This window comes from Cydia fagiglandana, chromosome 19, assembly GCF_963556715.1.
Source record: "Cydia fagiglandana chromosome 19, ilCydFagi1.1, whole genome shotgun sequence".
In the NCBI taxonomy this organism is placed as follows: domain Eukaryota; kingdom Metazoa; phylum Arthropoda; class Insecta; order Lepidoptera; family Tortricidae; genus Cydia; species Cydia fagiglandana.
Window position 1 is genome coordinate 6,269,726 of NC_085950.1, and position 27,690 is coordinate 6,297,415.

At 38.1% G+C, this 27,690-nt stretch overlaps 3 protein-coding genes and 2 long non-coding RNA genes across 6 annotated transcripts in view; 3 read left to right on the forward strand and 2 right to left on the reverse strand.

Moving 5' to 3' along the window:
- Positions 1–27,690, forward strand: part of LOC134674007 (uncharacterized) — a 173,046-nt gene that overhangs the window by 131,314 nt on the left and 14,042 nt on the right. The window lies entirely within an intron of this gene.
- On the reverse strand, positions 1,254–8,856 carry LOC134674113 (flap endonuclease 1). Its single transcript, XM_063532169.1, has 9 exons — positions 8,721–8,856; positions 8,582–8,647; positions 8,275–8,478; positions 7,586–7,731; positions 6,633–6,800; positions 3,942–4,049; positions 2,907–3,017; positions 2,317–2,466; positions 1,254–1,579 (listed from the first exon to the last, which is right to left on the reverse strand). The coding sequence occupies exons 1-9, from the start codon at positions 8,800–8,802 to the stop codon at positions 1,478–1,480; spliced, it is 1,137 nt and encodes a 378-aa protein (XP_063388239.1). The 5' UTR covers positions 8,803–8,856; the 3' UTR covers positions 1,254–1,477.
- On the forward strand, positions 9,130–12,100 carry LOC134674239 (plasminogen receptor (KT)). Of its 2 annotated transcripts, XM_063532301.1 has the most exons (5): positions 9,130–9,329; positions 9,435–9,565; positions 9,706–9,726; positions 9,981–10,090; positions 10,830–12,100. In XM_063532301.1, exons 1-5 carry the CDS (start codon positions 9,249–9,251, stop codon positions 10,961–10,963), a joined length of 477 nt encoding a protein of 158 aa, XP_063388371.1. In that variant the 5' UTR covers positions 9,130–9,248; the 3' UTR covers positions 10,964–12,100. The 2 variants fall into 2 exon arrangements, with proteins under 2 accessions (XP_063388371.1, XP_063388372.1); XM_063532302.1 differs by lacking the exon at positions 9,706–9,726 and having other exon boundaries at positions 9,131–9,329; positions 10,830–12,089.
- On the reverse strand, positions 13,423–14,562 carry LOC134674011 (uncharacterized). Its single transcript, XR_010099546.1, has 2 exons — positions 14,173–14,562; positions 13,423–13,925 (listed from the first exon to the last, which is right to left on the reverse strand). It is a non-coding gene; the product is annotated as an uncharacterized LOC134674011 (long non-coding RNA).
- On the forward strand, positions 15,144–26,317 carry LOC134673999 (extracellular signal-regulated kinase 2). The gene is made up of 8 exons (XM_063532054.1): positions 15,144–15,295; positions 15,536–15,916; positions 22,080–22,286; positions 23,083–23,220; positions 23,540–23,679; positions 24,763–24,958; positions 25,114–25,266; positions 25,831–26,317. Exons 2-8 carry the CDS (start codon positions 15,591–15,593, stop codon positions 26,300–26,302), a joined length of 1,632 nt encoding a protein of 543 aa, XP_063388124.1. The 5' UTR covers positions 15,144–15,295; positions 15,536–15,590; the 3' UTR covers positions 26,303–26,317.

Here is a 27,690-nt window from a genome sequence, read left to right on the forward strand (position 1 = left end):
ACTGATTATAACTAAACTATATGGACAGATTATTAGACGGAGCCCAAAAACGAGCATGCAAAACAAATTAATGACAAGAAAACATTTTATGGCATAAACCTTATATGGAAACCGACTTCACGTAACGAATAATCGAGAATTATGCGTCTTTTTTAACAGCTGGTATATCATACATTCAAATTTGTATGGCATAAACTCTCTTCATGGCCAGCAATGGGGTTGGCAATTGTATAGAAAGCACCATCATAGTGCATATTAAAAAAATATGACTCAAAGAGCTGGCATAACCGCCAAAATCGAAGTTCGCAAATTGCGGGTATTTTTCTGTCACTCTTATTACGCCTTCATTGGAGTAAAAGAGAAAGATCCCCGCAATTTGCGAATTTCGGTTCGGTTTGAAACCGCGGTAGCCCCTCAGGGCATAAAATTCCATTAAAAAAACATTAATTTGATACAGTTTTAGGGATTGACAGGGCAAGCTATGATGGCGACATCTGCTAAATACTTCGACCGGTCAACCGTATTTCGTAGTGTCCCTGTGTACAGTCGCCATCATATATATCGGAGCGGCCAAGATGCTCACAAATATCTGAGCACGCCTCTATTGTCAAGGCGTTAGAGTGCTTGTTCAGATATTGTGAACACCTTGGCCGCTCCGATATATCTGATGGCGACTGTACGAGTATAGCGAAAAATAATAATTATAAGATTTATAAGACAGTACTCTTACTAGTACAGTTGTTTACATTACTTGATTTAAAACCTGGCGTCAAATTACGTTGCACAATTATTCATTGACGTGATATGACGTCTCTGGCGATCCAATGTAACAGTCTAGCAATACTAAAGAATACCTAAATAAGTCTGTCAAACAACTTTGTCAGTAGCAAAAGGCGGGAAGGCAAATTCTCTATGGGATGATAACCCTTCGCGTCTACATTTTTTTATTTGCCGGTTTTTTACAAGCTTTTATTTACTTTCACCTCTCCCGTTGTCTGTCAGTCTGTAATCAAATCTTGCAAGTTAAATTTGATCCACTTCCCGGTTCCCGATTGAGCTGAAATTTTGCATGCATGTATAAATCCGATGACAATGCAATGTTATGGTACAGTCATCAGCAATAGCATCTTACACAACTAGGGCCGCAAAAATATGTGACACGTTCTTATTTGGAGCGCAATAAGAGCGCGTCATATATTTTTGCGGCCCTAGTTGTGTAAGATACTATTGCTGATGACTGTACCATCGAGCTGATCTGATGATGGAGACAGGAGGTGGCCATATGAACTCTGCGATGAAACAACGCAACCTCATTGTGTAAGGGGTTTTTAGAATTGTCTCGATGAGTATTAGTTGTCTGTCGTAAGAAAAGTACAGTCAGCGTTTGGTCAAGCATAAAAGCTTGGACCAAAAATGAAATCTTTGCCAAAAACTTTTTCTACTGACGGAAATGGTTTGACAGACTATAGTTTGGTGTCTATTTCGGCTTTCGTCCCCTCCCTCCCGTCTTCGCTTTCTTGTTGGCTGCGTTCTTTTTTTCCTCTTCGGCCTTACGTTTGGGGTTCGGCGTTGTCGACACCTGGAATTTTATTTCATTTATTTCTGCAATGTGAAAATACTATAGTCTGTATCTTTAGGTATTTAAAAAGGAGGAAACTAAATCTACCCTCAAATGACTTCTTAAGCCAGTTGAGGGTACATGACAACATTACATGAACAAATAATGTAGGTTAAAGTCAGGTCGTTCGGTAACAGATCCAGGTGGTTTTATATTTGGTTGGTTAACCAATAAATGTTATAACCGAAAATGTACAAATAATTTGTTTGCTTTTATTTAAGTATCTAAAGATACAGAGTATAGCGACAATTACACCCAAACCTTCATCAGAAACACTATTGATAGGTGAAAACCGCATGAAAATCCGTTCAGTTTTGGGTATATCGCGAACATACATACACACAAACAGACAGACGCGGCGGAGGACTTTGTTTTATAAGGCGTAGTGAAGTTTGCTTTTGGTACGGGTGATAATTATGAAATCTATAGTTCGTTTTTTTTAGCATTAAAAATAAGGTAAACAAACTTGATGCGTCTTTTAATTGAAAAACACGTTTTAAAAATAAGTCACGGCAAATATGTAACAATTATGAATCTAAATACGATCATTTATTTTCTTCTGCTTTCATAAGTAATAGTTACTGATTTTTGAAAAGTGTTTTTCAATTAAAAGACTTGTCAAGTCCGCTTACCTTATTTTTAATGCTAAAAAAACTAACTATACAATGAAATAAAGAAATATTTAAGGTAAACGGTACCTTGAAGAACCCATCTAACCGGCCCTGTGTGGTGGTGGAGCGAGCTTTCATCAGCTTCTTGGCTCCGTTCCTGACTCGTTCCTCGTTGAACTGCTTGTCTCCGCAGAGGAATTTCACCAGCCCTTCCTCGTCAGGGTCTGTCCATTTTATCTGCAAATAGGAGGCGTACATTACCACAGAATAAATAATAGTACTAGGTACAGAAGATTCACTCTAACAAAACGCGTCTGTTACGATTGGAACAGATATGACCGCTAGGTGGCGATAGCGCCACGCGCGGCTTATAGCTAGCCACCAAAATTGGTGTGGAACGGATGTACTTGTAGCTATCTGTAGCAAAGCGACGAAATCGCGGAGTGAGCCGCGTCTGACATTACTAAACCGAAACGTGTAGAACCGTGGGCGGAAAGGTTTTCGAGTGGCGACCACGTACTGGAAGGCGCAGCAGTAGACCCCCCACAAGGTGGACTGACGAATTCAAATTTTCTATGGGACTATTACTCTAAGCGCCTACATTTTTTTAAATTTACCGCTTTTTTATACCGATGGAAATGGCTTGACAGACTATAGTAATTTTTTACTATACTAACCTCAATATCCTTAGGGTCCGTGATCTCGGGCTCCAAAAACAGCCTCCTCGCGTCCGCGTAGTCCCAGTTCTCTGGAGGAGGGTACTTGGCAGTGTCGATGTTTTTCAAAACCTGCCATATCATAAGTTTATTGTAATTGTTAGATCTCTGCACAGAGTGTGGAAGTGTCACTCCTCCTCTACTTCTTCCTCGCGTTATCCCGGCATTTTTGCCACGGCTCGTGGCAGCCTGGGGTCCGCTTGACAACTAATCCCAAGAATTGACGTAGGCACTAGTTTTTACGGAAGCGACTGCCATCTGACCTTTCAACCCAGAGGGGAAACTAGGTCTTATTGGGATTAGTCCGGTTTCCTCACGATGTTATCCTTCACCGAAAAGCGACTGGTAAATATTACCTAAATGATATTTCGCACATAAGTTCCGAAAAACTCATTGGTACGAGCCGGAGTTTGAACCCGCGACCTCCAGATTGAAAGTCGCACGCTCTTACCGCTAGGCCACCAGCGCTTGCGCAAAGTGTGAAAGTGTCAATAACCGATAAATTCCTACGAAAAAATGAAGTATACAATTGCATTTTAATAATTTTAGACTTTCGAATGGATTGTTTTAAAATGTATGCATTTTATGATTTGCTGAGTGGTCTACGTATATATCACGATTGTACAAAACCTTATACCTTTAAACGAGCAATACTTATATCTTTATTTATCTATATATTTCGGGGACCTCGGAAAAGGGGCTCTAACGATTTCGATGAAATTTGCTATATGGGGGTTTTCGGAGGCGAAAAATCGATCTAGCTAGGTCTTATCTCTGGGATAACGTACATTTTTGTGTCCGATGCATTTTTGTGTGATGTTTGTGTGCATGTTATCCGAGCAAAACTCGCTGCTTTGCTGTTTTTTTTTTTTAAATTAGTATGTGTGTGTCCCACTGCTGGGCAAAGGCCTCCCCTCTCCCTTTCCAGTCCTCCGGTCGGTCCAGTCCGTGGTTTTAAATAAGTTATAAATGTATTTTTTAATAAGTTATTTATACCTCGTCCAGTGTGCGGTGTTGTCTGATCAGCTCGATGGCTCGCTTGGGCCCCACGCCGCGGATGGACCCACAGTAGTCGCACCCCAACAAGATGCAGAGATCGATGAACTGCGGATAAAACCAATTATGTACGATTCACATCTATCTGAGCTGGCTTCTTACTAGACAAAGAAATTAGAACCTTATATACAGGAAATACGTTCCCAATTCCGTACCGCGCGCTTCGACCATTGACTGACCGTGGGTGCATCATCTTGCACGCAGAGCAACCGACCAACTGGCCGGCCGGTTATGCAACCTGCCATAAACTCGATGTACCTCAGACCCGTAACTGATAACGAAGTACATTCAATAATAAGGAAACTCCCAAACAAATATAGTGCCGGTATAGACGAAATACCCACAGCTTTGCTAAAAAACTGTAGTGCAGAACTTACGCCTATAATTACTAAATTAATTAACCAGTCCTATACGCAATCAACTTTTCCAGATAAATTAAAATTTACAATAATAAAACCTATCCTTAAAAATAAAAGTGACCCGCAAAATTCAAACCAATATCGACCCATAGCCTTACTACCAGTAATATCCAAAGTTTTCGAAAAAACAATGGCAAATCGCATTTACAAGTTTTTAGAAAAATTTCACCTATTAGATGTAAATCAGAATGGTTTTCGCAAAGAACACTGCACCACGCTCACAGTATATAAATATGTAAATGAAATTCTTAATTGTATACGAGATAAACATTACGCTATCGGTTTGATGTTAGATATGACGAAAGCATACGACAAAATTTCACATTCAATCCTATTAAATAAACTTTATGGAATAGGTATTCGAGGCGATGCACACAAATGGTTACAATCCTACTTAAAAGACAGAGCGCAATGCGTACAAATCCAACATCATGACAAACAAACAGGTGAAGTCTCAAACATACAATCAGACACCCTAATAACCAATTGTTCAATACCTCAGGGGTCAGTTTTGGGATGTATCCTATTTTTAGTTTATATTAATGATTTGCCCAAAATTACAAAACACACTTGCATCATGTTCGCAGATGATGTGTCCCTCTTGTTTAGAAGCCCTAATAACCATAACTTTCAGAGCGATATCAATGAAACCTTAACAGAAATTACGAATTGGTTAAATGAACACAATTTGGAACTTAATATGAGCAAAACCAAATTAATTCAATTTCACCCGTACCAAAAAGACGATTTAGATTTATCGGCCACCTCAAAAGAACTTGGCATCGAAGAGGTTAGCTCTTTCAAACTACTAGGATTAAACATTGACACGAGTTTAAATTGGAAAACGCATATTGAAGAGGTCAGGAACAAATTATCACGTTTTTTGTTTGCGTTAAGTGTATTAAAAAGGAACACTAACGTAGAATGTGCACTCTCGGCATATTATGCATATGCCTATGCATGGTTGCGGTATGGGGTAGTCTTATGGGGGAATAGCCCAGACGTCGAAGATCTCTTTATAGCACAAAAAAAATGCGTACGCGTTATAGCTAACATCCGACAACCAGAAAGCTGCCGACCACACTTTATTAACCTAAAGCTTCTAACCTTACCATGTATTTACATACTGGAGGCTGGACTATTTGTAAGAAAACACATATCCAACTTCCAGTATGTTAAAAGCGCGCGTCGAAATAGACAACTAGTTCTCCCTGAACCTAAATTAACTATGTATAAAAACGGGCCCCATTACCAGTCGATAAAAATATATAATAAAATCCCTGATTCTATTAAAGACGTTGAAACTTATAATATGTTCCGAAATAAACTGAAAACGTGGTTAATTGATAAATCATTTTATTCTTATCAGGAATTTATGGCATCTGACAATAGTGATAATGACTGAGAATTAATTTTACTGAAACCGATAACTTTGTCTCAATGTAATGGAATGATTAAATGAATTATTATTTTATAAATGAATTGACATAATTATTATTATAAATAAATTGACACTATTATTATTATAAATGAATTGACATAATTAGTTATTGTATCGCTTAGTGTTAGTATGATTCACGACAGCTTAAATTTGATTATTAATATTTGACATCATTGCATTATATAAACAAGTATAGCATTTAAATTCGTATTGATTATTATTAGTGTTAAATAGATTCCATAATTATTATTTACTATGATGAAACTAACTAATTAAGCAATACGTGTAATATGTTTTGTAAGGTAACTTTAAGTATTTAGCTATTAAGGTTAACTTGCCATACCCTATTCAGGGTCCATGTTGTACAATTCAATTTAAAATACCATCTGTAAATACCATGGAATGCAATAAATAAATGAAATGAAATGAAATGAAACTGTCATTTAAATATATGTAACCTGATATAACTTACCTAATGTATAGAAGGATAAAATCGAATGAAGCAAAATCTGGGTTTACCAAGGTCTGCAGTAAGGCCGTCCTTCTATACATTAGGTAAGTTATGTGGTAAGTACCTACGTTGTCAAAAGCTAATGGCGAAGACAATTCAGATACCACAAACCGCTTACCGTAAGGCTTGTGGAGGCAATATACAGTCAACGGTAACTGATATTTGCTTTCCCTGAACCAGGTAAAAGAGGAAAGCCCTGTCGCTGCTAGTTTCACGTTCTTGGGGATGACACACTATGGTTAGTTTTACAAAAAAGTTACCTCATTGTGTTTAAGCTCCAGCCCGTCTAAGACCCGGTCTAGATGTATCTCCTGGACGGGCATTTTCCTGGCCTCGGAGAAGGTAAGATGGCGGAGCAACACGCTGGCACCGAACGTGAGCGCGTCCATATCTTCTGTGGCCGTTGCGAACACTTTGCCGGCTTTTACCTGAAATAGGCAATTCTGATAGGTTTTTGCAAGTTTAAATGTGAGTGATTGGACACGGAAGTATACTTAGTCAAGCAGATCTTGTCAGTAGGAAAAGGCGGCAAATTTGAAATTTGTAGGTACGAAGGGATATCGTCTCATAGAAAATTTGAATTTCGCGCCTTTTTCTACTGACAAGATTTGCTTGACCATCTATAAAAAACACTTATTTTGCGTCCAAGAAAATAAGGGAAGGAAGACTATTTGTTAATATGGCAACATAGCTGTTGGCGAATTGTGAGATCGGTTACCTACAATTATTTTCTTGGATAAAAAATAGAAGGGTCAGTTACTAAACGAACAATTTGTACATTTTCGAGTAGTTAGTCAGTTAACCAGTAAATGTTATTAACTGGTTCGTATGGATGTCGATAGAAGAGTTGATATTTAACTAAGCACTAGTGAAAAGTGCATTTTTGCTCCCGTAGTCCGGTCTTTGTACATGACCGAAGAACTTAAGAATTCGAAATTACACAGTCGACGAAAGCCGTTCCCTTATCGTAAGTTCTTTTAAAATGGATACATTGGTTCGAAAAACTGTCCAAGGGATAACATAACATGCGTCTCCAGCACCACATCTCAAGGGCATCAATTATCCGGCGGTCATGTAGCCTTAGTGACCAGGTTTCAGCTCCGTAAACATAAAATAAAAGTAAACATAATCTACCATTTGAGGGTAGTTTTGAGGGGAGGGAGAGAGCATGTTTAGTTTTATTTAAATACCTACAGAGATTCATTAAACTTACAAGTGCCGCACACTGGGCCTCCGCCTCACACGGAGCCTCCACCACCGGGATGCCCATGAGCTTTAGGAGGGAGCGAGCCTCCTCTCCGTGCTGCTTGGTCACCTTCACCAGCCGACGGTTAAACTTCTCGATGCTTGCTTGGTCACCTGGAGGAAAAAATGTTTAAAAGGATATAAGCATATTTTAAATTGGGCGGTTTTGTATTTAAGGTAACGAGTCTAAAAAACTGGACAAGTGCGAGTCAGACTCGCCCAACGAAGGTTCCATACATTTTAGGCTGGTTTTAGTGTCACGCAGACGGTCCGTGCAGATCGCTCCACCTGCCAAATTGTATGACCCATCCCGACCCGACCTGACCCGTCAGCTTTACTCTATAACGCTACCTGAACTTAATACATATTGGTTCCATGCGGAGCGATCCGCGTGACACTAAAACCAGCCTTAGTATTTGTTATAGCGGCAACCGAAACACATCATCTGTGAAAACTTCAACTGTCTAGCTATCACGGTTCATGAGATACAGCCTGGTGACAGACAGATGAACAGTGGACTCTTAGTAATAGGGTCCCGTTTTTACCCTTTGGGTACGGAACCCTAAAGAGTCAAAATAATAAATGCAGAAGGTTTTGTTAACCAAAAATTTTATATTGGCAAATAACATTTTGAAATATAAAGCAAATGTTTATTACCTGCTTCTGTAGCCTTCTGAAGCTCTTTCTCAGCCTCCTCCCGGCGCTCAGCTCGCTTGTTCAGCTGATGAGACTTCAATTCCGGCGGCTTTCCGTCAAACACATACACTGGTTTAATACCATTTTCTACCAACCGGATGGTACGGTAGAATGTGCCCATCAGGTGAGAGGTTGTCTCGCCGTCTACTGACGTCAGTTGAGCCCCTATTACACAAAAACATCCACTGAATGGCATTTCAAAGCACGAGTACATTGAATGTATTCGTCAAAATATCTTTGTTAAATTTCGGTGAGAAATGTTACTTACCTTCGCTTCTTACTGCTATTAGAAACTGATAAAGACTCATAGAAGCGTCGATAGCGATTTTGCGTCCTGAAATCGAAGTATTTCGTCAGTTTTTTGTGTACAAATTAAGGTTATATTCATAGCGATTCAGCAAGCGTACCGAAGTAGTTTTTGATCTCCATTTCCTTTACGGCCTGTGGGGCTATATCTGCTATGAGTTTTGTTAAGCCCTGAATACCCATTTTGGCTTTTATATATCCTTAATTGTTTATAAAAACAATCCAATGCTAGTTGGTTCACTAAAATACGCTATGGAACTGGTAAATTTGGCGGGAATAATTTTGACGTTTCGTTTGACAGCATTGCAGTAGTGTTGCTACCAAACGTTGGTTGAAGTCTAAATCGATAAAATATGTAATTTAGTTTTTTAAAGTCAATATTTGTGACGAATTCAATTGTTTTATTTATTTTAATTTTTGGTATAGATATGTCGTTAATTGTCATTTTAAAACTAACAGAAAAACTAACGAGACGAAAGGGAATCAATACCGACGCGCTTGTTTTGACAACAATCAGCTGATAAGATTCAGTGTCAGTAGTGATCGTAAAAGTAGGGCGTTGTGTCCGTTGCGTCGTATCTTGTTTTATTAATTAACTATTAAAATAAATTAAGTTCGTCGTTCCCAAAATGGGGAATCATTTTACAATAAACATGGAAGAAAATTTTAAAAAGAATCAAGAATTTATCCAGACAATTAATAAAATCAAGGTCAGTTTTATGATTTTGTTTATTTTGTATAATCTAGGCCAAATCATAAGTAAGGCATTTTTTGGTAATGACCTAATAACAAATTATGCGACTTTCAATTTTCAGATGGAAAGACAGATTCAATTACAATATCAAATGCAAGAGCGACAAATGGCTTTGCAAATTGCTAAAAATAGAGATACCTGTCTTTGGATGACAGCTTTTTACATTACTGCTACCACTGGCTTATTCACAGGGTATGTACTTACCTACATATTATTAATTTTAACAATGTTGAGTAGGCTGTATGCATATAATTATGGTTGAATTAGGTTTATCTAGCTAGATAATTATTTAGTAAAAAAATATACTGATTTATAATTCAATTTTTTTGCAGACTAAGGAGGTATTCGATAATGTAATTCCTTAACATTTTACTAATACTTCTACTGCTCATGTGCATGTTTCATTCTATGTCTAATATTTAACATTATGGATTTTTTCTATCAATATTAAAATACCTATATCTCTAATTCATAATATCATCACTGGTAGGAAAGATGTTTTACCTCCAGTGATGTCATAGTGATTAACAAATACATTTACCTTTCATTTTTCCAATTACTTACACATTGATTTCCTATTCCTTAATCATATTTACGTCCCGAACAGTTTCAGGAGGACAAAGAGGCCCTACCTACTGATGCCACTAATACCCTTAACATTTGTGACCCTTTATTATTGGGACCTTGCCTATGGAAACAAAGTCCATAGGATTAGAAGTAAGTTGGTTTCCTTATTGTTTGGTCGTTAGCTAGAAGTCTAATACCTACATATTTTGTTACTTATATCTTTTATTGTTGTATCTAACTTATCTAAGTTACCTGATTTACTGAGATCCTCTGTATTTATTTGAATAATTAGCATTTACCATGACTCAGCAATTAGTATAAATAAAACATTTGCCTTGTTATCTCACAAATTTATTGGGTTCAGTTTTGATGAGGTTTTGATATAAAACATAATTCTTTATGAAAATTTTAAGACTGTCACAGCTAAATCAAAGTATATTATGTTACGTGTTATTAATATTATAGTTCAAATTTAGTAATACAAACCTCAGGGTCAGTAATGTAGCGGGTGATTTGATTTGAATTTGGACATTTGAAAGTGTTTTCTTTGGAATAGTTCCACCAAATCATTAAAAATATTAAATTTAATGTTTGACTTTGATTTGAAGTGTTTGTTTATAAATCCCGTGAGTCTAAAAATACTAAACTTTACATAAACTAATTACATTTTCATGTACCTACAATTCAACAAATACTTTTTATATTTAAAACTATGGGTTTAGAAATGATTTTTTATATTACTTTGAGAGTGGTTTCTTATGTGGTAGACCTTGATAGAATCTCTAGGATATTTATAAGTTTAAAATTTAGTAATTATTAATATTAAGTCAAAAATTTAGCTAAACTGAGTATAGTATTATTAACATTATTTTTATGTTTTCTATCACAGTGGAAGCTGAACACATCATGACCCATGAAGCGGAGTCTCTGGAGTGGCCGTGCGGTCTTCCGTCTCCGTCTTCCATCGACATTGGGCGTGAGGACGAGGAGGAGAAAAAACGAATCCATCCGCCACTTCTATAAACTGTTCATCAACAATCTCAATGTTCAGGCATGTGCCTTTAGCTTTGTAGTTCAAAAAGCGTTTAAAATAAATCAATATCCGTGAATTAGGAAAAATTACGTAGTTAATTACTTTCATGAGCGAAATCATTTTAAAACTATATCATTTATAGAAAATAATCGTTGAATGTTATATTCATGATAAAAACTGTAATATATCTGTATCGTGTATAGGTATGTGGACAAATTTAACTAAACTCATCTAGACACGCGGCAGCGTGTCAAGCCAAGTTCAAGCAAAGGAACTGGCTAGCCAGCGCCGAGTGTAATATTACACGAACCACTTGGTGCCACTTTTGACCCTTCTATAACTCAAAACATCTTTGACGTAAACACATAAAACTACGTGTGTTTATTTATATCCATAAGGATATCTAGAAGCCCAAATTCCATGAAGCTAGCTCAAACGGTTATAAAGGTATGAAGGTCAAAAAGTCGTAAATTTTAAGACTGACTTATGACTTATAGTACCTAAACCTAACCTACTTCCAGATGACCTAGAAGGATGAAATTTGGAATCCAGCTTGGTTATTGTGTGTAACCGTAGGAAAAAATCTAAAAATAAAATAAAGTTTAAAAATAGGGGGGGTCCCCATACAAAAAAACCATTTTTTATTGGGACTGACATATAAGTACCTAAACCTAACCTACTTCCAGATGACCTAGAAGGATGAAATTTGGAATCCAGCTCGGTTATTGTGTGTAAGCGTAGGAAAAAATCTAAAAATAAAAAAAAGTTAAAAAATAGGGGGGGTCCCCATACAAAAAAATATTTACAAGAACAAGAACCAAGAACCGTTACAAGCAGATATTTGAAACTACCCCAATACATGTATTATTATATTTGCTATATTAAAATAAAGTTTAGTCAAAAAATAAGTGGTGTCCCCATACAAAAAACTTGTAATACGCTCTAAACAACCGGCCAACGGTGTGTCGTCGGCGGCGCGCGGCACCACATAATTATACAAAGAACAGAAGTAAAAACCATACAGCGGAAACACAAGAAAAAACATTAAATCTCAATACCTGCCTAGTTTTCTTTACAAAAAGTACTGATATCCCACCAAAAACATAAATGTAAAAAAGGAGAGCCAAGTTCAATACAAAAATTATGCTTGGCTGTGGGGCTCGCCGCAAAAAGAATGGAGATCTAAATGAGTGCCACTGCCAAGTTCTATGCAAAATCCAAATATGTATTTATAGGAACAAAATAACATTATAAACAAGTATTAAACTCTATTTCTTTGCTTTATTGGATACCTATAACAATTGCTGTTATTTAAAAAAATGTGAGATCTTAAAGTAGGTTAGATTTGGCTTGACCAGGTTTTATCAGAATTACAATATATATAAAATGATTGATATAATGAAAACTGGCCAAGTCAAATCTAACCTACTTTAAGATCTCACATTTTTTTAAATAACAGCAATTGTTATAGGTATCCAATAAAGCAAAGAAATAGAGTTTAATACTTGTTTATAAAGTTATTTTGTTCCTATAAATACATATTTGGATTTTGCATAGAACTTGGCAGTGGCACTCATTTAGATCTCCATTCTTTTTGCGGCGAGCCCCACAGCCAAGCATAATTTTTGTATTGAACTTGGCTCTCCTTTTTTACATTTATGTTTTTGGTGGGATATTAATATTCGAATTCGACTTCGGATATTTTTCCCTGAAGTAGGTATATACATTTCTGAAAAGATCTGAAAGGTTTCTCTAGTAAAATATAAGGTACTTAAGCCCAGAAAATTGTATCACATTCCTATTTGTAATCTAAACTGAGATTACTCAGAATAGGTACAATAATATGTATGTGATGTTAAGATAGCATAATTCTAAAATGGAAAATCTCAGCTCGTCTTTTGTCTAATATATAGGTATAGTGAGACCTTAAAAAGTCTGCAGCGGTTTTGATAGCCCACGCAGTGCAAGTGTCATTTTAAACGTCAAACTTCTATGAAATTATGACATATACATAACACTTACACGGCGTGGGCTATCAAATCCGCTGCAGACTTTGTTTGGTGCGACTATACCTGCATTATATTCCATGTAAATTAATATTTGAAAAAGTTTTTAAGGTCGTTATTTAAGACGATGAGATGATGGTGATGAGATTTAAGACAAAGGATTTGAAAAGTAATCGGTCCAGTGATTGGTATTGTGACTTAATATTAGGGTCTTAAGTTAATGTGGCTTACTTTATCATAAGGGGTAGGGGTACTTATTTATCAAAGCTATAAATTATTATGATCGCTTGCTGGCTAGAGCCACAAGCCATTCATTGTATATTAGACTAGAGGTGAAAAATAGAATGGTCTTAAATTGCATTCATATTTCGTGCCAGTTCGTGCGTTAGATATTGGTTAGATACCTAATTACGAATTGTGTTTTTTTACTTTGTAGATTGTAAATAGAATTCACCTAGTCATTTTAAAACATTTAGACACGGGTTTATTATTGTTAGCAGCTTAATTATATATTTTTTACACAAAGGTTATACATTTTTTTATATTTATACATTTTTAGTGTAGCTCATATCTGGGGGCACGGTGCTCCCGCCAAATCGAAACAAACAGAACTACTTACATAATTAAAGTTAATATACAATAACTTAAAACAACTTTATCTACACACATATCAGATATTCAAATTTCTAACGTCTCTGAAATTCAATGGAATTTGATATGACCTCAATTCTAATACCTATCAGTCGAGATGACATTTTGACAAATAGTGTACAATGCCGCAATGACAGTCGTAACAGGCGGTCCCTGAACACATCATAGAAAGCTCATAAAATGTGTGTAGATAAAGCAGTGTATGTAACTGTATATAATTAAGCATTATATAGCAGTCAAGCTACATTCAAATAGATAATTAGATACCATAAGTTGCGCAGACAGAAATCTGGGGCTTATAGTTCGTTTTTTTTAGCATTAGAAAGAAGTTGCAAGAAGGTAAGCGATCTTGACATGTCTTTTAATTGAAAAACGCTTTTTAAAAATCAAAAACTATTACTTATGAAAGCAGAAGAATATAAATGATCGTATTAGATTCATAATTGTTACATATTTGCCGTAACTTATTTTTAAAATGTGTTTTTCCTTTAAAAGACACGTCAAGATTGTTTACCTAATTTCTAATGCTAAAAAAAACGAACTATAGTTCAAACGATATTGATTAAGTAGGTATATTTATGTTTTACAACTTGTTTTGTTAAGTTTTATCAGTTGTGTTTTGGTGTTTGCTTTGTTTACGTAGTTAATAATTTTATATGTCTGTTATAGTGCAATACAACACAGTCTTAAGACAAAAACTTTATGATACGAAAGTGTTACAATTGTTTATTAACATTAATAGTATGTAGATACTCAATTAACATAAAGTATTCAACGACAAATACCTAATTATAAGTACATATTCTTGTAAGTAAACGTTTACTAATAAATATACATTCACTCATTGTATGTTGTTTATATTTGTTGATATTGTTAAACACGTGCAAGTCTTTAAACTCAAATTTTATAACTGGGCTATAACCGCGAAAATCGAAGTTCGCAAATTGCGCTCTAGTTCCGTTGGCAGATTGGCGGGTTGGTATTATCTAAGGCAGTGAAATTTTCCATTTTTTCTTTTATTTTAAGCAATTTACTTAGTTATTAGACAGGTTTGCCTAGTACAATACTAAAATTGTAGGTCAAAAAAAAGAAATTCAGCTTCATATATATTCGCATTTTAGTATAAATGAGACGATGACGATAATAATTATAAAAAGCATTAAAACACTGTAATAATATTATAAAAGGGAAATATAATCTTTACTCATATTCAAATATAGTATGTGTTTACTTAAAACGCTAGTTCTAGGCAAGGATGATAAATATTTCGCAATTCCGATATTAATGTTCCTAAAATATGGCTAGAGTTGATTGCCAAGAAAACTTTGTATAGCATGAAGGTCATCGTCCAAATATACGACATTTCGTGTCCTAATTCCGAACAAATAAGTTTACTCTTGACATAAAACACGTCAATTAATCATGGTACAATCGATTTCGATTGTGGGAAATTATCGATTACACATAATTTACCCCATTACTAGCGTTAGTTGACAACTGGTTGCCATGGTAGCACACAGTTGTTTGGGCGCCGTAAACAAATGAAACTCGGCTGCCAGAATTTCAAACCAAAAATTCACTATTATTTACGTATCTAGTAAAAACCAAGTTTTATTGTGAAAGTGTGAGATAAGATGCTTAAAGTAAATTAAGAAGCTTTATCTTGTAAGTATTCTGAATTGTTATCCGTTACATTTTCGAATTACAAATTTAGATCGGCGAAAATTTTATCGATCCTTTCCGGTTGCTTTGTGTATTGTGATCAATAAACATAAATTGATGGTCCTCGTGCTTTCCATATGCAAATTAGGATATCGTCAAGCCAATTTGAATATTTTATGCCTGTCTTGCACATTCGCCAAATCGTAACTGTAACCAGACGTTCACATTCCATTTCGATTATAGATCAGAAACTCGCAGTACAAACGCAGCAGAATTTACAAACTACAAATTATACCCAATGAACCAAACGCAAATTAAAAAAGATGATAAGAAAAAGGATGGCACTATACAAAAACCGGTGCAAAAGAAGAGTCCAGATAAAAATATGTCTGAAATAGACGAGCATATACTAAAGAGGTTTGAAATAAAAAAAAGACTTGGCAAAGGCGCGTATGGTATAGTATGGAAAGCCATAGATAAAAAAAGTAAGGATGTGGTGGCAATCAAGAAGATTTTCGATGCCTTTCGCAACCAGACGGATGCCCAAAGGACTTTTAGAGAAATTATTTTTTTACAGTCATTCAGAAATCATCCCAATATTGTGAAGCTACATAGTATACACAGGTTGGTGTTTATTTTTAAGATAGGGTAATTGATACCGATATCAGTTTACCGTTCGGTGTCAGTTTCCGTCCACTTCACGGATTAGTAAATAATACATTAAATATTATTTAATTTGCTACTTGCGAAATAAATTTTTTACCTATGTAGATAGATAAATTGTTTAGATATTAAGGATGCAGTAAGTCCTAATTTGTGCAGCAATGAAGGTTTATATTCAAATTTCGTCAAGTGGACGGAAACTGACACCGGACGAATACTAGCACAATGACCCTAGTACACAAGGAAATGCAGGGGTTCTCCGCAACGCTCGGGTCAAGGTGAGAACAGTGGCTCAACGGAAACAGTGGCTCAGTCGTCCAAATATCAGGATAACTGTTACGCTTGATATTTCAATTACCTACCTACGTTTTTTTCCCCAAAGTGTAATGTTTTCACGGACGTCTCACTTAATCAATAGGTAGGTAGGTTAGGTTCGTTAGGTAGCTTCACCCATATAACCATTCCAGTCGCAGAATCATCAAAGTGGTAACTAAATGTCAGATGTGTCGTAACAGAGTCCACACAATGTGTCTAGAATTGTTTCGAAACAAAGTGTCGTCGCCGTGTGTACACTTTTCCGTAACAAGGTGTCGACACATTTGTGTGCACTTTGCGTGCGGTTTGCGACTAAATCTGACAGCAAATTTGTGACAGCAAATGTCAATATAAAATACCTCTTGAAAACCAAGGTTTGTCAAACTACTATTAGTGTCTCGTGTGCTCGTAAGTAATTCTAGTAAGTCATCATGGGCGATGCAAATGATAATAATCGACCAAAACCATATAAACACCCAACACCCGTCAACCTTTTACAGAAAAGTTTTTAAAGAAATGCAATAAGCTACTAAGGTCAGCCAACGAATGCTCAAAAAAGTTGTAGAGGGAAATGCTCGGAACACAATTTTTGACTCTGTAACTTGGTTTGGACAAGTTAGGAGGTGAACATATCAAAAGTCCCCGGCCGTAGCCCTTGAGCGGGGGGAAGAGAGGGGGCTTTGAAGGTCCCATTTTCCGGTTTTTCGATTATATCTCGGAAACTATGCATCTTAGCGACATGGCCACTTATACAAAATGAAAGTTAATTTAATTTGTTACAAGTTTATTCCGTCAATTTTTTCGATATGTTGAATAGTTTTTGAGATATCCGCTCTTGAAAGTTTATTTAGGGCTCTCAATTTTATCTTGATATATCTACATCAGTGAAGGTGCTAGGCCGTGTATGGTATCGTTTTCGTATAAATCTGGGTTGCTGAATCCATTTAAGGTATCACATTGACACCATTCCACAAAATTAAAAAATCTTTTTAGGGTTCTGTACCTCAAAAGTAAAAAACGGAATCCTTATAGGATCACTCGTGCGTCTGTATGTCTGTCTGTCTGAATACACAAAATAGTTCTTTACCTATAGATGACAGGAAAACCTATTAGAAATGTGCAGTCAAGCGCGAGTCGGACTTAATGTACGGAACCCTTAATACGCGAGTCCGACTCGCACTTGGTCGGTTTTTTTTGAACTCCTCTTGACGCTTAACCGCTGAACCGATTTCGTTGAAATTTGGTATAGAAATAGTTTGCGTCCCGGAACAGGACATAGGATAGATCTTATAACCAAAATCATCTTTTGAAGGTGTGAAAAGTGGCGTGGAAATTTGTAAGGGAAATCAATAACCGCTGAACCGATTTATATTAAATTTGGGATGGTCTACATCTTTGATTTAGTTAAAAATGATAAAAAAAACATGACTTCAAACCTAAACTTAAACAGTATTAACTTCAAGAAGTCAATTTTGAATTCCCCCCTATACCTCATTTCACACCTTTGAAGGATGATTTTTGAGATAACTTATTATGTCCTGTCTCGGGACTCAAAATATATGTGTACTAAATTTAAATTAAAACTGTTCAGCAGTTTAAGCGTGAAGAGGAGTTTAAAAGAAAGTAAGTTTATATGTTTTTACTTTGGAATGGTGTCAATGTGATACCATAACGCTACGTCTTACGTAGGCGAACAACGCGCGAACGCGGCGCGGCGCGGCGCGGTGCGGCGAAATCAATCCTTTGATGCCCATAGAAGTGTCCTACGTAAGCGATCTCGTTGCGAACGCGGTGCGGCGCGATTTGCACGCGAATGTCAGGCGGCGCGGCGCGGCGCGGCGCGGCGGCGGCCGCTTTCGCCGCGCCGCGCCGCGCCGCGTTCGCGCGTTGTTCGCCTACGTAAGACGTAGCGTAACTAAATTTGGTACTGCGAATTTATACGAAAACGATGCCAAACATGGCCTCGTAGCTTTACTGTTGTAGAAGTCAAAATAAAATTGAGAGCCCTAAATTCTTATTACTTGACCAAACTTGTGTAGAAGGAAAAGGAAAAATAAAAGTCTTCGGCAGGAATATAAGACACAAATATATATATTTTTTTTTTTGCGTTACTATTTCAATCATCAAATATAAACATACCTTGATTATATTATTCTAGTGAGATCCTCACAGATAAACAAAAACATTTACTTAAAAAATTACAAGGTCGAAATGTCACGGAACTTGTGAGAGTAATACGTGAAAAATAAAAACTATTATGACAAAAAAATCTGGACACAATTTAAGAAGCATCCAATTGCGTCGAGGAATCATCTGTATTTTTGCTTGTTTCATTACCTCCTCGCTTCTTTTTTTGTCCTTTGTATTCTGTAGCAATTTGTTAGATCTGAAAATAAAGATAACTTGCGTCGTCACGGATGTCGATTTATAGGTTTTAGGGAGTGCAGAATTCGAAAACGATGATCATTTTATAATCCAAGATGGCCGCTACGTATTTTGTCATAAAAGTCGTCATGAATATCGTTTTATAGGTTTTAGGAAGTGCCGATTTCGAAAATGATGACCAGTTTGGAATCCAAGATGTGTGCCGTGCACTTTGTCATAAAAGTCGTCATGGATATCGTTTTATAGGTTTTAGGGAGTGCAGAATTCGAAAATGATGATCATTTTGGATTCCAAGATGTCTGCCGTGCACTTTGTCATATAAGCCGTCATAGATGTTGATTTATAGGTGTTAGGAAGAGCAGATTTCGAAAATGATGACCATGACCACCAAAACGACATCCATGTCGACTTTTAACATAGTGCATGGCCGCCATCTTCGATTCCAAAATAGTTATTATTTTCGAAATCTGCGCTCCCTAAAACCTATAAAACGACACCCATGACAACTTTTATGACATAGTGCGTGGCCGCCATTTTGGATTCCAAAATGGCCATCATTTTCGAAATCTGCGTCCCCTAAAACCTACAAAACGACATCCATGACGACTTTTATGACATAGTGCATGGCCGCCATCTTGGAATCCAAAATGGTCATCGTTTTCGAAATCTGCGCCCCCTAAAACGTATAAAACGACACCCATGACGACTTTTATGACATAGTGCATGGCCGCCATTTTGGAATCGAAAATGGTTATAGTTTTCGAAATCTGCGCCCCCCAAAACCTATAAAACGACACCCATGACAACTTTCATGACATAGTGCATGGCCGCCATTCTGGATTCCAAAATGGTCATCATTTTCGAAAGCGGGGCCCCCCAAAACCTATAAAACGACATCCATGACGACTTTTATAACATAGTGCATGGCCGCCATTTTGGAATCCAAAATGGTCATCGTTTTCGAAATCTGCGCCCCCTAAAACCTATAAAACGACACCCATGACGACTTTTATGACATAGTGCATGGCCACCATTTTGGAATCCAAAATGGTCATCATTTTCTAAATCTGCGCCCCCTAAAACCTATAAAACGACATCCATGACGACTTTTATGACATAGTGCATGGCCGCCATCTTGGAATCCAAATTGGTCATCGTTTTCGAAATCTGCGCCCCTTAAAACCTATAAAACGACACCCATGACGACTTTTATGACATAGTGCATGGCCACCATTTTGGAATCCAAAATGGTCATCATTTTCTAAATCTGCGCCCCCCAAAACCTATAAAACGACACCCATGACGACTTTTATTACATAGTGCATGGCCGCCATTTTAGATTTCAAAATGGTCATCATTTTCTAAATCGGGGCCCCCTAAAACCTATAAAACGACATCCATGACGACTTTTATGACATAGTGCATAGTGCATGGCCGCCATCTTGGAATCCAAAATGGTCATCATTTTTGAAATCTGCGCCTCCTAAAACCTATAAAACGACACCCCTGACGACTTTTATGGCATAGTGCATGGCCGCCATTTTGGATTCCAAAATGGTCATCATTTTCAAAATTGGGACCCCCTAAAACGTATAAAACGACATCCATGACGACTTTTATGACACAGTGCATGGCCGCCATTTTGGATTCCAAAATGGTCATCATTTTCGAAATCGGCACTCCCTAAAACCTATAAATCGACACCCATCTCGACTTTTATGACAAAGTGTTTGGCTACCATCTGCATGCAAGACATTTCTATTATTTTTACGTACAAAAATGGCCCCCTGTCAACTTCCAACCGAGATTTAATCGATAATTTATTCGATTAATGTTCAGATTAATTCAATTTCAATCTATGTTAGGTCGACTAAACTAATCGTGATTAAAATTTGAGGATTAACTTTTTTTATTCCATTAATTAGTCGAATAAACAGTTAATCTATTAAGTCCCATCTCTGACCACGTCATTTTTACACTTTGAGAATATCTGAAAACAAATGAACACAAGGAGCCATTTTGCAAATCCAGTAACTTTGTTATTACTTTTGACAGCGCGTGTCATGTGTCTACACAGAGTCGACACAAAGTCGAAACATTTGCGACTACTTTGTGACTGCAATATTTCTCAGCCTTAAACCATATTTATACATCATAATTAACAAGTTTCGTAGTATGTAAAGCGTTATTTCTGTTATTTAAGTATAGTATACGCATCGAAGTACTAAAAATGCATCAAATAATATATTTATGAACACAAGCACTGAGAAGTAAACAATTTCATTTCCGGCTAAACTAAAACAATGTGGTGGCGCGTTGATTATATTACACTTAGTTTATCAAATCACTCGAGCAGTTTAATTCCCCATAATAATTTAAGTCCTATTGTAATGTAAATGCAAACAATATATAATTTACGTCTTGTAATCCGTTTTAGAGATGGCGTATTAATGTCACTTATTTTTATTTAACTATTTTTCCATCTGACAGTTTCCATTTGACAGGAACAAAATGAACGAATGAACGAATGATTTTGGCATAAAGTAGTCGCAAACCCGAAACAATGTGTGCACACGGCGACCACACTTTATGTCACTTTGTGTCATGTGTCGACCCTTCCCCATTTCTGGTAACTGTGTCGACATGGCGACGACTCTGCGACTGGAATTGTGACCGAAACAGACGGTGTCGACACAAGATGTGTCTACACCGCGTCGTAACGGCGACTGGAAATGGTTGTATGGGCAGATGCCCGAAGGGCAAACCGCTCAGAAATAGGAGCCCCGCGAAGCGGGGCTCCGTCTAGTTAAGTTGCGAAGGAAATTTTTTTTTGAAAAGAAACAGTCCGACAAACTCCAGATTTGATGGACACCCCAGCGTTTGTCAGGCAGCGCCACGAGTGTTAAAAATGGGAACTAAAAACTGTCAAAGCGGCGGCTAATGACTCGCTGTATTACATTACGGCTAGCCTTGTTGAAGAACGTATGGCGCCGAATACATTCCGGCGGATTCTCATTCAGCCGCATTCAATACGGCTAATCGTTAAACCGCCGCATTTCAAAACGCCCCTGTTTTTGAAAACGGCTAGCCGTAATGTAATACGGCGGATTATACGATCCGACTGCGACATATAGATTATGAAAGAACATTATTTTTCGGGAAAGAGTATTTTTCCGAGTCGATTAATTAAAATAATATTTACAGTACATAAGGTGCTACTTTCCCGCACTAGTGCGGAAAAGAGCACTTTCCGTGCGTATATCGAATGTTTAAAAGGCCATATGTAATGTGAAACGTTGTACGATACACGTGCGAATTGGTAATTCGCAACTCGTGTCGATTTAAAACACCCCCTTCAGTCGTGTTCTAATTTATCGCCACTCGCCTCTTTTCCGCACTTTTGTATCGTAAATAACTATTTCAGAGCTCTAAACAACCGCGACATCTACCTCGGCTTCGAATATATGGAAACGGATCTCCACAACGTGATAAAACGAGGCAACATACTCAAGGACATACACAAACGGTACATTATGTACCAGATGTTGAAGGCGACCAAGTACATACACTCAGGGAACGTCATTCACAGGGACCAGAAACCTAGCAACGTGCTTATTGACAGCGCTTGTAGGTGAGTCAAGCATATTACCACAGAATAAATAATAGTACTAGGTACAGAAGACAAAACGCGTCTGTTACGATTAGGACAGATACGACCGCTAGGTTCCATAATTGAACCACGCGAGCGTAGTGAGTGGTTCGAAAAATGGAATCTTGAGCGTTGCGAGTGTTTGAAAGCACGAGGGTTAAACAAAATTTGCCCCCGAGTGAAACACAACATTTTCACCACACCAATATTTCAAATGAAGTTGCCTCGCAGAGCTCGTCTTGCCTCTTAAGGCAAATTATTAATCATTGATGAGATAGAGAATACAGTATTTATTCGTGTCTTTATTAGAGATGCAACGGATAGTTGTTTGGCCGGATACCGGATACCGAATATTCGGCCTGACCATCGGCCGAATATCCGGTATCCGGCGCCCGAATATTCGGCCAGAGGAATTATACCTACATTTCGGTTTTTCAGGTGCGCATTCTGCAGGTTTGACCTGTTTCCTAGTAAACGTTCGCATGGACTCATTTCTAGGTTCGAAATGAGTGCGGGTGCAAGTCAGTACAATGATTGAATTGTTTTAAAATAATAAACAAGTACGATTATGATCGTGTCTGTTTCTTAAACCCAATTTTTTACTTCGAAATCAAGCAATGTTACTATCCGGTATCCGGCCGGAAAGTAGGTCACTATCTGGTATCCGGCCGGATAGTAAAATAATGGCCGGATAGGCCGGATACCGGATAGTAATCGGATATCCGGTGCATCTCTAGTCTTTATGTTCCACATAAGAGCCGACTTATTTTTTTCGCAGAGTAAAACTAGCAGACTTCGGGTTGGCCCGCTCAGTATCGAGTCTGTACTCGGGTGGCGAGAGCGCAGACCCCTGTCTGACCGATTACGTAGCTACGCGCTGGTACAGGGCGCCTGAGATACTTATAGCTAGTCGGAAGTAAGTGTAGACTGTTTAGAGCTTCGTTGTTTTTTATATTGTAATGCCGTATGGATGGATGCCGTATGGGTCACCAAACCATAAAAGTGTAATTTAAGTCTTATATATGGTATTGGCATGTGGCTTAGTAAAAGTTTGTCAGTTGTTTACTTCTATTTATTCCTTATGGCGACAGCACTAAGAAAGTTTACATAAGTGTAATAGCGTACGCTGTAAATAAGACCTTAATGATTTCAAATAAAATTTTCATTGGCAACTCTGATACCTATTGCCGCGTAAAAGACATTAAATTACTTTCTATGTGATGTAATGTTTACAGCTACACCAAAGGCATCGACATGTGGTCACTCGGCTGTATCCTCGGGGAGATGCTGACAGGCCACCCGTTGTTCCCGGGCACCTCCACCGTCAACCAGGTGGAGCGTATCATGGCGGCCCTGCCGCGACCTTCACAAGAAGGTAACCTACAGTGGTCGATACTTTGACATGTTTACAGCTACACCAAAGGCATCGACATGTGGTCACTCGGCTGTATCCTCGGGGAGATGCTGACAGGCCACCCGTTGTTCCCGGGCACCTCCACCGTCAACCAGGTGGAGCGTATCATGGCGGCCCTGCCGCGGCCTTCACAAGAAGGTAATCTACAGTGGTAGATACTTTGACATGTTTACAGCTACACCAAAGGCATCGACATGTGGTCACTCGGCTGTATCCTCGGGGAGATGCTGACTGGCCACCCGTTGTTCCCGGGCACCTCCACCGTCAACCAGGTGCAACGTATCATGGCGGCCCTGCCGCGGCCTTCACAAGAAGGTAATCTACAGTGGTAGATACTTTGACATGTTTACAGCTACACCAAAGGCATCGACATGTGGTCACTCGGCTGTATCCTCGGGGAGATGCTGACAGGCCACCCGTTGTTCCCGGGCACCTCCACCGTCAACCAGGTGGAACGTATCATGGCGGCCCTGCCACGGCCTTCACAAGAAGGTAACCTACAGTGGTAGATACTTTTGGCGCGTAGTCTGATCCGCTACTTTTGAAACTGACTGAAGAAAGAGACCTCTTCGGTTTCTGTTTATAATTATAGTTTAAGTATATATTATTGTTTCTATTGATTAATTGACTGATTAACTAACCAAATTACCTATATAATTTTTTTAACAACCAGAATTATACGTCTACGAGCGGGTTCACGTCCTGCCGAAGCGTAATTTTTTTCCTTTAGGGCTCACTTAGACGATGCGAGAACTCGCATGCGACTTTCATTACATTGATCGGTCGGTTGAATTGGACGCAACCAACAGTCCACAATGTAACAAAATCGCATGTGAGTTCTCGCGCCGTCTAAATCAGCCCTTAATATATATTACAGTACATATGGTCCTATTTTCCCGCACTAGTGCGTAAAATAGCACTTTTCGTGCGATGTCAAAAGTTTAAAGGGCCATATCTACTGTAAAACGTTGTACGATACACGTGCGAATAGGTAACTAAATTCCTCCTTTCCGCACTTGTATCGTAAATAACTATTTTATCCAGATATCGCTTCCATTTGCAACGGCTACGGCTCCGCCCTGATCCGCGAGCAAGCCTCCAGCAGCAGCGGGCCCACGCTCACTAACCTGCTCTCCTGTGCCCCTAAAGACGCGGCCGATATGGTGCAGAGACTCTTGCTGTTCAATCCTACCAAGAGACTGAGCGCGGAGAAGGCTTTGGACCATGAATACGTTGCCAAGTGAGTTTTAGTTCGGGACACCGCTGGGAAAAGTTTTTTTTTTTATTAGTCTATGTGTGTGTCCCACTGCTGGGCAAAGTTGATGGGCTCTTAATGTTCTGAAACTCCTATGAATTCCTCCAAAAGTGTATCTACATAATTGGTTTTCGTATCAGATTCCATCGCGAGCGAGACGAACCCACGCTGCCCTCGGATGTACTCCTTCCTCTGCGAGACGACAAGCAGCTCTCCGTGGACGATTACAGAAACAAGCTGTACAGCATCATGGCCAAGGGCAACGGGCATGCCGCTGCCAAGAAACACTCGAGGTAAGTGTTCCACGACAGAGCGAGACGGAACGCTGCCCTCGGACGTGCTCCTCCCTCTCCGAGACGACACCTGTCGATCTAAAAGCACGAGTTTTTAGCATGAATTGCGTTCTCGCGTGCGATTTCATACATCTAGCGCGACTTCAAGTATGGACTCGCGCGCGAGAACGCAACATACACTAGACCACCTAGGGTGTCGTTTGACTCCTTTGCAATCATAAATAATATATTTCGAGTTGTCATGTTGGATAGAACGAAAGTATTTCTCACCACTCGTGCCACAAAATCTCGCTTTTCCAGGCCGCACCAGTCTACAAGGTTTTCCCGAAAAATCCAAATATTATATTCCAATTAATCCAGCTTTGATGATTCATTTGAAGACAAGTAAAATTTCCCGAAAGTGCAATCTAATTTGAATCTTAAACCGGAACGTTAAAGTTGAAATTCTAGTGGCGCGTATGATAAATCGAACTATGTCTGGAAAAGAGTAAAAAAAAATAGCTACCTACAAATAATTGAGAAATGCTGGAATTTTAAGACTTAAAGGATATTATCTTTTTTCAGCAACAAGACTCATCCGCTGTCCCCCAACACAACGAAACCAAGCAAAAGCTACCACGACACTTCCGAACTCTCCAAATCTTACCCCACCACTAAACCCACCCTCAAACACAGTATATCCGCAGACCAGAAGACCAGATTGAAGCCCAAGGAACGCCCTCTCAAAGAGCATCGCTCGGAGCAGACCATATCACGACCTTTGCGAGCTACCAAGCTATTCGAAACTCAAAGCAGCTGGATGGATTCCTCCTGTCATGGAGATTATTTCCAACCAGTGACTCGACTTAGCCCTTCAGAAACCGGGTATTTGAGTGGCGGTAAAAAACCCTCCATGGTTCATAGGAGGAATTCCACGTCATTTTCAACGGTTACTATAGGAGGCGATGTGGACTACGGGTATGGTAAGACGGTAAATCAACGGCATGGGGTCATAACTGCTAGTGCGCTGATGGATTTACGTACCAGCATACGGTAAGTGATGCTTTCCAAGAATTTGGTATATATTGTTTCCGGTATTTACATGGTTATGTAAACATTGACGTATTATATCTAAGGACTGGTCTTAGGGGCACTAAAAATGGTACCAGTTCAGCGGTGTCACTCACTAATTCGAGCCAGTCGTGAAGCTTAACGCAACTAGTTGCGACCAATCGCGCGCGTGATGCGTACTCATCAACCAATCGCGTGCGTGATGCGAACTCATCAACCAATCGCGTTCTAGCGATGTCACACCGCTGTACTGGCCCCATTCTTATAGCCCGTAAGGCCAGTCCTGAGATATATAGGTACATCAATGTATGTAAATGTAGCATTGATTTTGTAAAAGTGGGTGAATTTTGATATCTTGTTCTAATATTTAATGGCACATGGCCTGAAGTGTAACATTCAACTTTGTATGTAATAAAAATCTTCGCATGTCGTCGACGTTGAAGTTAATGTTATTTTGGTTACTCTTTTGATTATTGTATGGATAATCAACGCCCAGTTGTTCCTGTCTATACTATACTCTGCATCTTTAGGTATTTAAATAAAAGTAAACTAATAATTTGTACATTTTCAGGTAGTTATAACATTTATTGGTTAACCAACCAAATGTAAAACCGCCTGGATCTGTCACTGAACGACCTGACTTTAACCAGGGTTGGGCAGTATTTCAATTACATGTATTTGAAATACGTATTTGAAATACATTGTAGTATTTTGTATTTGTATTTCAAATACTACCTGGAAAAGTATTTTGTATTTGGTATTTCAAATACTGCACTCACATGTATTTTGTATTTTGTATTTCAAATACTTCAAGCTTCAAAATACATTTCTACAAAATACATTTTATTAAATTCTATGATCCTAAACAAGTTGTACATTATATTTTTAAAAAACGTTTTTTTTTAAAATATAATGTACAACTTGTACGAGGGCAAATATGTACCATGCGCGAGTTATTCTGCGCGGAACTTTTCGTCAACAGCCAGGGGATAGAGTCATTACAGTAGTTTCCGTCCATGCTCTAGTTTTCGACCACTTGACAGATAGGCAAATAATATATTTCATTTTTAATTTACTATTTGCAGCAATGTAGGTTTATATTCAAATTTCGTCAAGTGGATGAAAACTAGAGCTGGACGAAAACAAGCGCAATGACCCTATACGTTTTTAGGAAAGGATATTCGTTAAACAAACTAAACGATTAGACAAAAAGAATTAAAAGTATTTTGTATTTTGTATTTGAAATACATTATTTTAAACACTGTAATTTGTATTTTGTATTTCAAATACCAGTCACCAAAGTAGTTTGTATTTGGTATTTCAAATACTTTTAAAAATGTATTTTGTAATTTGTATTTGAAATACGTGGAAGCC